The sequence below is a fragment of the Lycorma delicatula genome, chromosome 1, assembly GCF_047948215.1.
Source record: "Lycorma delicatula isolate Av1 chromosome 1, ASM4794821v1, whole genome shotgun sequence".
NCBI lineage: Eukaryota > Metazoa > Arthropoda > Insecta > Hemiptera > Fulgoridae > Lycorma > Lycorma delicatula.
The window spans coordinates 58,761,691-58,773,836 of record NC_134455.1 but is presented as its reverse complement, the minus strand read 5'-3'; the positions used below and the strand labels follow the sequence as shown (position 1 = coordinate 58,773,836).

At 32.5% G+C, this 12,146-nt stretch overlaps 1 protein-coding gene across 1 annotated transcript in view; it reads right to left on the bottom strand.

Moving 5' to 3' along the window:
- The window catches only part of LOC142318107 (Parkinson disease protein 7 homolog), a 38,536-nt gene extending 29,062 nt beyond the window's left edge, over positions 1 to 9,474 (bottom strand). The window contains exons 1-2 of the mRNA XM_075354642.1: positions 9,199 to 9,474; positions 5,153 to 5,326 (exon numbers count right to left, since the gene is read on the bottom strand). Of these exons, the coding sequence (XP_075210757.1) occupies positions 5,153 to 5,326; positions 9,199 to 9,429 (405 nt within the window). The 5' untranslated portion in view covers positions 9,430 to 9,474. The remainder of the gene's footprint in view (positions 1 to 5,152; positions 5,327 to 9,198) is intronic.
- Positions 9,475 to 12,146: the final 2,672 nt, after the last annotated feature.

Sequence of the window (12,146 nt, the reverse complement as noted above, 5' to 3'; positions counted from 1 at the left end):
TAATTATCAGACGTTTATCAGAAAAATCAGAATATTAACTTTGTTTTTGTTACCATAATGAATATTTTAATATAAATAATTCTCCAGAAGTAAATCTTCCCATTCCATGCGCTCGCCGGTGACTTACTACCTTACTGGTCGGTTTGTACTAGGCTGGAAAAACAACATCTGCATTAATATTACCAATCTTCATTCTTTGTTAAACCAACCGACCTAGTGATTCTGGATTTTTAAAATAAATAATTCTTTACTTTCCACCTTTCTCAAATAGTTCTTATATATTTAAAATCCTGCAACACAGCAGCTGTTGAATTTTTGCATATGAGTTACTGAAAGGACAATTTCTTTTCACTCACGTAAACACCACTTCAAAAAAGTCCCTGCTAACGGTTTGAAAACATAGTAAGCTTTGTTTATACATTTTTATTTTTTATGCATTCAAAATTATTAAATTAAAAAAAAGTGTAAAAAGGAGGAATGTGCTTTGGAAATATTCTATCTTAAATGTTCCAGTCATGATAGTTATGATATAATTGTAACAGTATAATTAGTAAATGATTTAATTTATTTCTTAGTAAATGTACTACAGTAGTGTTTAGGTAAAATCATTAAAAATAGTAATACATTATTTTAAGTTGATTAATGAAATATTTTATAAAATTTATCGCTAATCTGAAGGTCTTTTAAAATTTTTTTATGGAAGTATATATGATGAAATATATATATGTATGGTTCAATTAATCACACATCTCAGGAATGCTCGGCTTGAGTCTGTAAAGACTGCAGCTCATTTTCATGTCATACATATCATCCTCATCTCTTTGGATCATAGAGTTGCTTGTCGTTTTAAATTTGAATAGATTCCAACTTACACGTTAGGAATAGAAAAAAAAAATGTAAGCTGATGTAACATAATCTTTCATATTATTTTTAATGAATATTATATGAAACACAAGAAGGGGATGATGAATTTAAAGCTGATCTCCATGGTAACGTCTTGGCCTTTCATCCAGAGGTCCCTGGTTTGAATTCCGGTCAGGTATGGAATTTTTCATGCACTAAAAATTCCATTTCCATACTCAAGAAAAAATTTCAAGCTTATATGGCGATATCATCAAGCAAACAAAAAAAAACAACATACAATTAATTCTGTTAAATTTTGAAAATAACTAGTGTGTGACTCATATTTGAAAAAGATTTTTAAAAAAATAACCTGTTCTGATGGTATTATTTTTATTACATATTTTATTATTAAATTGTTTGATTTTGTAATACAAAGTATCAATAATGTTGTGTTTTTAATTATTAAATACAATGATACAAAAAGTTTATCAAATACAATTTAACATAAATAAATAAATGAAATGAAAATAATTCTGTATCATATATCTCCCGGTTTCATTTTCTGCATTAGTTTTACATCTATCTATCTTCATTTGTAATACTGCAAAAATAGCATTGTTATTTTTGAATAATATGCCGCCTTGGTTCAACAACTCGGTTCGGTTTAATTATTTTAAATATTTTATTATTCACTGGTTAATTCAAATAAATGTCTTTATTTCATTTATAATATAAATTATTTTTATTATAATCTTTGTACTTGTAATTCATATATAAACATTATTCTATTAATTGATTATACATTTATAATAAACACATGCTGAGTTTTTGAAGGCTGGACCAAGACTGACTAACAATAGAGCAATAAAAATTTTAATTTAATAAGAGTAACAGAAAAAGTGAGAATTTATAAAGAGGAAAAGAAAGAATGAAAATGTATAAAGAGTAAGAAAAAAAGTGAAAATTTTTGTTTTTATAAATAAAAATGAGGAAATGAAAACTGAGTCTTAATAGTTTATCAATCAAAAATTCTCACTGCCAAATTCTCCATAAAATGATGTATTTTTTACCCTTTTGATGCTATTAGAATTTAAATTGCATTCAAAATAGCAGAGAGAAATTTTAAACCTAACACATAACTAGTATTTTTATAGACAATAAACACAAAATGTATTCATATCTGTGCAACACAGCCTTCATTTAAAAAAAGATACAAATAGATTTGGTGCCTTGAAATAACCACCAGTTATACAATATCTAAATGTTTTCTTATTTTTGTAGTAAAATTGAATAAAATTAAATTTTCATTAATATTTAACAAAATTTAAAAAAATAAAAAAATTGAGATAAAACTTATTCACTTCTGTTTGACACTATTTTCTTGAATGCAAATACTATTTTAAATCCCTTAAAGTAGTTCACTTTGCTTTTAAGTAAATTTTGTTTGACCACTTGTCATAAGAATTATATTTAATTAGAACATACAACATTGTTGACACTTTGTAATGGTTTTAGTAAATCAAATAATAAAATGTAGATTAGGTGATAAAATATCATCACAACAGGTGAAAGAATTGCTTATCAGCAAAACTTATATATCCTATTTTTCATCCTCCTTTACTTATTCTTCTTCTCTTTCTTCTAATATTTTCATTATACAAATAATATCTTTGATATAAATGTTGAATAGTGTCTGTGAAAGGCAGCATTCTTGCCTAACAACTGGTCCTAGACCTACTCAATCAGTCATATTCTTATTTACTTTCATTCTCATGTATAATTCTTTAATTAACCTTTTGTCTTGCCACCCAAATTTTTTTCTTTAAGAATCTCCTTTGTTTTCTCCCACTTCACTAAATACCTTCTCTAAATCAATGAAAGACAGATTCATTCATCTTCCTCTCTTTAAATATATCTCTCCAACCATCTTTAGTAGGCTGATTGCATCTCTGGTTCTTTTCCCTTTTCTGAAGCCAAACTGTTCCTCTCTGTATCTCTTTCATTATTCTTACCAACCTCTGGTTTAGGAGTCTTAATAATATTTTAGAGGTATGGGCTATTAAACTTATTGTTCTGTGTCCTATACATTTTCTAATATTTGTTTTCTTTGGGGTAGGTATCATTACTGCTTTCATGAAGTCTTCAGACCATTCCCTGTACTCTATATCCTATTGTGCAGTTCAACAATTTTTTCCACTCCTTCCTCCATAGTATTTATAAAATTCTATGGGAAGTTCATCTACTCAGTCGATTTTTCATTCTTCATTTCTTAAATAATTTTCTATAGAATCATTATCCAATTTCTTCAATTTTTCCAAGTTCCATTTCTTAACTATCTTTGCTTTCTCTACTTTCTTTAAAATTATTCTCAATTTCATTATAAGCAGTACAATATCACTACTGATATCTGGACCTGATAATTCAGTGGCTTTCTTTACTGCATTCCTATATCTTTCATCTACTAACATATGGTCTACCTGATAGCATGCTTTGACCCCAAGGGATATCCATGTGTATTTCCTTTCATGGTTTTTAAACCAAGTGTCAGTTGTAATCATTGTTTTTCTTGGCAAATTACTACAAACTTGTTCCCTCTTCCATTCCTTACCCTAAGCCAAATTTTCCTACCACACTTCCAGTCTCCCAGCAGTTCTTCTTTAATTTTTACATCTTCAGTTCTCTCATGTATCTCTTCAATATCTTCATAATTCAACGTTATATATACTTGTACTATTACTAATACTACTACTAAATCTTTTTGATAATATCCCAATCCTTAATAATATTATTATTCTATCATTCATCAACATACTTTTTACATGCTTTTTTGTGCTTCATTCCTCATAATTGTTGTGCCCCCATTTTTTCCTTTTTTTCCAGAATATATATAATATGGTAAATTCTCTACTTTTATTTTCAGTCTGTCCACCCACATTACTTTACTCAGTCCAGTTAATATACCCATTTTATTTACCTCCCCCTCTTGAGCTTCACTAAATTTTCACTCTATAATAGTCTTGACATTCCAAGTTTCTATACACAATTAATCCTTTAACTTCTTTCGTAGCATCATAGCATAATGCAAGGAATTATCAGTAGGATCCTTTATAGTGGTTTTCCATTACCTTCTGTATTCTAATACTGCTGATTTCTTTAAGAAATTCCTCTGCTTTTGGGGGCACTTTCCCATCCCTAGGCAAGTGTCCAGTACGCACCACTTGTTATCCATCCTCCAAGGAGGCTGGATAACAAGGAGGTTGGCACTTATAATGGGGGAATTTCTTGTACTTGGAGCATTTCATCCTCACATTTGTTAGTCAGTTGTATATTCTAGCAGTTGTTAATACATACAATCATTGCCCCCTCTCAACCATGAGAGGTGAACATCAGGATTTTCCTTTCACCAAATCTTGAATCTTAAAAGCATTTCCTAGTTTGTATAATACTTTTCAAATATTACATTGAAAATAACATGTAAGGTTATGTTATATCAGCTTACATTTCTATTTTCTACTCCTTATGTGCAAGATATAATCTGTTCAGCTTTGGAACAACAAGTAATCCTATGGCCCAAAGAGATGAGGATGATATGTATAACATGAAAGCAAGACTCAGTCTCCATTACTGAAATGTATAGTTAATTGAATCCTAATCATCAAAGTACACTGATATCCACTCTATAAATTAAAATCTGTATAAAAGTAACTTAACTTTACTAGGATTTGATCAACTAACATTAACTACAAAATATCTTTATTTTTCCCTCCCAAAGAGAAAATTGTTTATGCACAGAATCTGATTCAGCCAAATAAACATAGGTTCCAATAAAAATTTAAACAAAACAAGTGAATCAATAGAAATAAAAAGAATAACATTTATACATTACTATTTGTATATTACTATTATAAAAAGAATTTATTATGTTCAACAAGAAAGGTCAAAACCTCTTTTAAATCTGGCATTCAAACTGTCTACATCACAGTTTATAGTACTAATGTCAATAAACTTTTGAATGAAATTGGTAATTACATATTATATTCAATTTATCTATTACACCTTTTTATCTCAATAAAATTATTAAAAAACACATTTAATTTGAAATTTGGTTATTTAATAGTTATAAAATATAAATTTTCATTGTTTATTTATTGTAATAATTTTAACAACATTTTTTTTTCTTTATATGAGAAACAGACTATGTAAAAAAAAAAAAAACAGTACATCAGTAATGAATACCAGAAACGTTGAAGTTATTGACATTTCAGGTATAACTGAAAAGAAAAAACAAGCAAACCACTTTAAAACTTACATGCATGAATTGTCTGTATCCTAATCCTCCGGGTAATATGATCATATCATATGGTTTCTCTCCTATGATGTGATCAGGGTCTGCATCTGGAGTAATAATTATGTTGTAAGCAGTAATAATATTTTCTGCTCTGTCTTCTTCACTTATAAATAATCCTGCAAATTGAGTATATAGCTGTAATGGAAAAATAACATATATTACACACATTATTCGCAATTTAGAATTACAATTATAGGGGGAAAAATATTACTATAAATGTTATGAAGGGTTACAAAAAAAAGAAATGATAAAATTTAAAAAGCATAGGCATTACAAATATTTTGAAAATTATGTTGGCAGCACTGGTTACTATTTTGTGGAATTACTATTTCACGCCAGCTACATATATTCTTTTATTAAGGTATATGTTTGAGATTATTATGTATTATAATTTAGCTAAGAAAACATTTTTGGTAGCTTGCAAAATGTAACTCAAACATTTTAGTTCAACATTCATTCTGCTTATACAGAGTAATTCAAAGAAACGGGAAATTTTGAAAGTTGTGTTGGTAGCCGTGGGTGAATGGTACCACTTGATAAGTGGCGCCAGCCTCTCTAACCTAACCTGCCATTTAGTTGTCATGTATCCTTGGAGTGGTGCGCAACGTGCATTTGCTATCAAAGCGTTTTACAAAAACAATGACAGTGTGGAGGGAGCGCGTAGAGAATTTCGCCGTCATTTTAATCTGGGACGGCACGACCGTGTTCCATCAGCACATGCAATTAAAACATGGATATCTAATTTTGAGGAAACTGGTTCGGCAATGAAAAAGAAACCTCCAGGCCGTGAGCGAACCGTCCGTACACCACAGAATGTTCAAGCTTTACAAGATGCTGTCACACGAAGTCCACATCGATCAATCCGTCGTCTCTCATCATCTTTACAATTGCATAGTTCAAATGTTCGAAGAATGTTAGTGAAGGACTTGCAATACCATCCATACAAGTTGCAGATCGTCCAGGAACTGAAACCGAACGATGCAGTTGTGCTAGCACAATTCTGTAATGTAATGCTTCAGAAGCTAAATGATAACGAAGAGTTTGTTCAGGAACTGTGGATGTCGGACGAAGCGCATTTCCACCTCGGTGGATTTGTTAACAAGCAAAATTTCAGATACTGGGCACAAGAAAATCCTACGCAGCTACACCAGCGTCCGTTGCACAGCCAGAAAGTTACCGTGTGGTGTGCTGTCATCTTACGGTGTTATAGGCCCTTATTTTTTTGAGGATGACAACGGTCTTGCGATTACAGTGACGTCGGCTCGTTACGTAGCCATGCTTGAAACCTTTGTTGTGGAACAACAAAAGAGATTTCCACCAATTCTTAACACAGCCTGGTTTCAACAAGACGGAGCAACGTCACATACTGCACGAATATCGATGGCAGCTGTACGCCGATTGTTTGGACAACGTGTCATTTCACGAAATGGTGACATTAGATGGCCTCCCAGATCGTCTGATCTCTCAGCTTCCGATTACTTTTTGTGGGGTCACCTTAAAAGCAAAGTGTTCCACAGTAGACCTGCTACAACGGAAGAACTGAAGGCATAGATCCGAGAAGCAATTGCGGAAATTCCAGTTGAGATGTTACGTCAAACCATGAACAATTTAACGAAGAGACTTCGTGAGTGTTTACATAGAAGAGGAGGTCACCTGCAAGATGTCGTCTTTAAAAAATAAACTAAAATGTATGTATCCTAAAATGGCAACATTTGTACAATTACATGAAATAAAATTAATTTTCTAAAAAAAATTTTTCATTAACGTTATTTAATTTTCCCGTTTCTTTGAATCACTCTGTATAAGTAAAACAATTATCACTTAAGAAAAATAAACAACATTTATTAAAAGATGATAAACTGTTAAAAAACTAGCCTTGCATAAGAAGCCCTATTGATCCAACATTTATTAAAGCCCCAAGTTATTATTCCAAAAACAATTCTTAAAACTGACTTCTTATACGCATCTAAAAATCAGTTATTAAAAAAAAAATAAAATCTATTGTTGAGAAAAATGTTTCCAGTTTGCAGCTTTAATTAAAAACTGATTCAGATAAAGCAATTTTTCATTAAAATGGGTAGTGTTATTTATTACACCAATAGCAGATCCTATTTGAGAGAAGTGATTCATTGAATAACTTCTGGAGAGGGGTAAAAGCTACTTTTGGACAGATCCTATCCTATTACTGGCACCTAAAAGATTTTTCAGCATTTATATACTCAGGTTGAATTTTATAACAAATTAATAAGATAAAAAGTACTGGTCATAATATTTTAATAAATTTTGAGGTAAAAATATTTTTTTACCTGGAAGAAGCCTCCGATAGCTCTACTGTAGGAATTATTTTTTTGTGATTATTTGCTCAGGAAACATCCTACCAGAAAATTCCAAGAAACAAATTTCTTAGCTTTAAACATCATTCATGCAGAATGTTTAAAATATTTTATTAAGTAGTGTGTGCTACCTTCTTCACAAAATCAAATTTTTTTTAAAATTCATACAACCATCAAACCATTCAAGGGACAAAATATTCTAAAAAACAATACACATTAAACATATTACTTATAATCAGTGGTTTTACTTATAAATGAAATGCAGTCAACAACAATATTGACAGAATCTGGATGATAAACATTAATTTTCTCCAAGCATCTTGCCAAAGAAATTAACAAAGGTGGCTGCTGCATCCAAAGAAAGAAATAATTCTTTATGGATTTTATACAACCACTAATCCCTCAGGGAAATAAATCCCAGAAACTAAAGTGGGCTTTTTATAATCAGAAGATACTACATTGAAACTTGTTGTGTCAAAAATGAATAAAGACGCCCCTGAAAAGCTTCAATTAAATTAGAAGTGTAGGCTTTATTACAATTCTATATTGAGGCACAATATTCAAGCACTGGCCTAACCAATCTTGTATACAGATATAGTATCATTCAAACATCTTGAAACAAGCAACAGACCCATAAAATCAGTTCAAAGTTTTCCTCTTGTTTTTCATCTTAGGATGAAAAACAGGAAAAAACTTAGTCTGTTTGAAAAACATGTTCGTTAAACAATAGCTTGCTGCCAAACAAAACATCCTATTCCATAACTGCTTCTCCTCTATGTATCATCGCTGACCAACCTCGTAGAAATGTTTAACTTTCACTGTCTTTTTAAAATGTAACTACAACGTGTTTTATAGTTTGTTAATAGAAACAAAAGAACATTGATCTATTCTATTACGTCATTCTTCAAAATCAACTGACCATCTCTACAATTTAAATAATGCAAATTTTATATCTAACAAAATGATCTTAAAAGAAGTAAAAGTGTGTTTCATAAGGTATTTGTTTGAAACTCTATTCTTTTTTGGGTTCTAATTGTTACTTCTTAGAAATAAATAGTGAATCATACCTGAAAAACATACAGAAACCTAGAGAAACCAAAATTTCATTTTACTACTGATAATTATTATCAAATACACATTATATTTCAGCCAGTTCCACTACATCATCTTAACTACCCGCGTTCTTCAAATATGAACAAACCTAAATGATTTTTGGGTTTGAGGTATGGAGCCCATATAGTTATATTAATCTTTATTCTTTTAGTGGAACAAGTAGTTTTACAATGCACATATTAGAAAATTTATTGTAAAGAAATGAAGCAATGCAATTGCCATAGTAAGTATCATATTAACCTCTTAATAGAACTTTTTTCTACTTAAACTGATTTCTACTTATGAAGTAAATAGTAAGTAAGATGTTTAAAACTAGGTTAAAATAATAAATCTTTATCAAGAAGCTGTAGTCGAGAGATACAGATCCCACATATATCACGCACACACATGCACACACACACACACACACACACGCACACACACACACACACACACACACACACACACACACACACACACATTGTGTGTGCATGCGCGCGTGCATGAGAGAGACTCAATTACAATACTATACATGAAAATTCTACTGTAACACAATAGTAAATGACATAAATATACTCTTACACTTCCTTTCCTGAGAACAGTAAGTAGAGTAGCAAGTTCTATATCTTCTGTTTTGTTAGCACCAACTACAAGGATCTTTAAGAAATCATGTTTGTATTTTTTTACTTCACTAGGAAATGAATCTACAAATTGTGATGTATGAGGTAAAGATACCTCAGAATAATAGTCTGGATAAGCTGTTAAGAAATTTATTAATGAAGTGAAAGAAATAGTAAACCTTATGTAGACCATTTTTGTTTATGTTTCACTTAAATTGAGAGTAACTAAGAATTATTAGCTGCATCAGCTTTAGAATTAATCTACTTCAAATTGTTTTTATGTAAGCATATAAGATTCTATAAATAACAGATAAGAAAAGCAAATAAATATTGCCAGTAATGATAATGAATTGGAAATAACTGTAATTATTATTAAGTAGATTAAGCAAACTACTAATTATTTATTTTGAGCACAAAACATTTTTTGCTGACAGCTAAAAAAAAATGATAAATGAGATAAATGTAATAATCAGAATATGCCTTTTTTAAAGCAAGATGGTTGTAAAGTATATAATCAGGTCTTTGTAGAATGTTATATAGGATCTTGCCTGGGTTCTCCAGTCCCACAAAGTTAACCCGAGCAGGGGAGTCTTGGCTAAGATCAAAGTATAGTACCAATACTTTGGTACTATACTTTGATCTTAGCCAAGTGTCTGAGAAGCGATTAGGTACTGCCTGACCCACGATATCGTCATCCCGGACTCGCAAGCAGCAGTAAGGGCTTCGATTCCTTACCCATAGGACAATCTCTGCCAAGGCCGCAGTGACTGACATATGCTGAGCGCCGAAAGACTTCGAGAGAACTAAGCTCACAGCAGTCGGCTCCAAACCCGGCTTCACAATCGGGAAAAGGGATGGGCTCTCGACGTCCCCATTCCGCCCAGCGTCAGTAAAAACAGATAATGGTCATGTCTCCCGCCACCACTGCAAACAGCAAAACCGAGAAGCACAACCGCAGCCAGCTCGGGACCGCCAATACCTTTCTTTTTCCTGTTTAGCCTCCGGTAACTACCGTTTAGATAATTCTTCAGAGGATGATATGTATGAGTGTAGATGAAGTGTAGTCTTGTACATTCTCAGTTCGACCATTCCTGAGATGTGTGGTTAATTGAAAACCCAACCACCAAAGAACACCGGTACCAAAGTATTCAAATTCATGTAAAAATAACTGGCTTTACTAGGACTTGAACGCTGTAACCAATAGTTAGAGAGCTTACCAATACCGTACTCCACAGAGAGCTCCTGAGCAAAAACCATTGTCCCTCCGACCAAAGTAAGCAATAGTACCGAAGTATAATGTCGTTTCCAGCCCTGGATTTGTGAGTAGATGTTATTCCACGGCCGTGGGGTTGGGTTTTTCCAGGGCATTATTATTCAACCCACCGGGTTGGTCTAGTGGTTAACGTGTCTTCCCAAATCAGCTGATTTGGAAGTCGAGAGTTACAGCGTTCAAGTCCTTGTAAAGCCAGATATTTTTACATGGATTTGAATACTAGATCGTGGATACCGGTGTTCTTTGGTGGTTGGGTTTCAATTAACCACACATCTCAGGAATGGTCGAACTGAGAATGTACAAGACTAACACTTCATTTACACTCATACATATCATCCTCATTCATCCTCTGAAGAATTATCTAAACGGTAGATACCGGAGGCTAAACAGCAAAAGAAAAAAAAAAAAAGAAAGGGCATTATTATTCAACCCACCGGGTTGGTCTAGTGGTTAATGCGTCTTCCCAAATCAGCTGATCTGGAAGTCAAGGGTTACAGCGTTCAAGTCCTAGTAAAGCCAGTTATTTTTACATGGATTTGAATGCTGGATCGTGGATACCGGTGTTCTTTGGTGGTTGGGTTTCAATTAACCACACATCTCAGGAATAGTCAAACTGAGAATGTACAAGACTACTTCATTTACACTCATACATATCATCCTCATTCATCCTCTGAAGAATTATCTAAACGGTAGTTACCGGAGGCTAAACAGGAAAAGAAAGAGAAGGGCATTATTATTATTATCATTATTGTTATTATTACATGAACAAAATTACCCGAACATTGTTTATGATTTCGATTATGTTGGTCATACACGGGCTGCTGTTGTTAAGGGGAAAAGCAGCAAGAACTTGGAGCTAGTGCTAACTCTAAATCACTTTGCTACTTAATTTAAAGTTAGTACTGGCTCCAAGTTATTACCGAAGAAGCTTCTGTTTAAATCGAAGCTCTTTAAACAGTAGGCTCCGGTTAGGTAAATTGCCTTCAAATCCTGCACTGGTTGTACCTAACAGCCACATAAACGATTTTTGTTAGTGACCAGGTTTAATCCTCAATAATGGAATCCGACATTGAAGATTTGCTTAAAGTTCTAGATATGTTCTAAATTAAAACGAAATACTCATCTTACAAATCATTTCATGTTTCTTGTGAGGTCTACAACTTCGAGTTTAACCAGATTAATAATCTAGATTTTTGTCCATGCGGTATCCTAATATCTCTTCTATGGATCCTTGAAAAGAAGAATGAAGAGAGTTTTTGTTTTTCAAAAGAGGATGTTCCCCTTCAACGGACCTCTGATGGAATTTTCGATATTCTATCAAAACATTTGCGATATTCGTACTAAACAGGATGAACTTTATGCTTCCCTGGTCACTTATTGGTATAATATATTCGTATTGTCTGAAACCTGGTTGTCAGATGTTAACTGTAACGCTGATTTTTTTTCAAGCTCATGTAAAATCTTTGGAGCTGATCGTGATTATCAAAAGTGTTCACTGACTCGGAGTGGTGGATCCCTGCTTACGGTAAGATCTAGCATCATTTGTATTCGGAGGGGTGACCCTTGAGTTAACTCTGGAGGTTGTTTTGATCAAGGTTCCTACGGATAGCAGAAGCTTCTGTAGGAACCTCTATGCA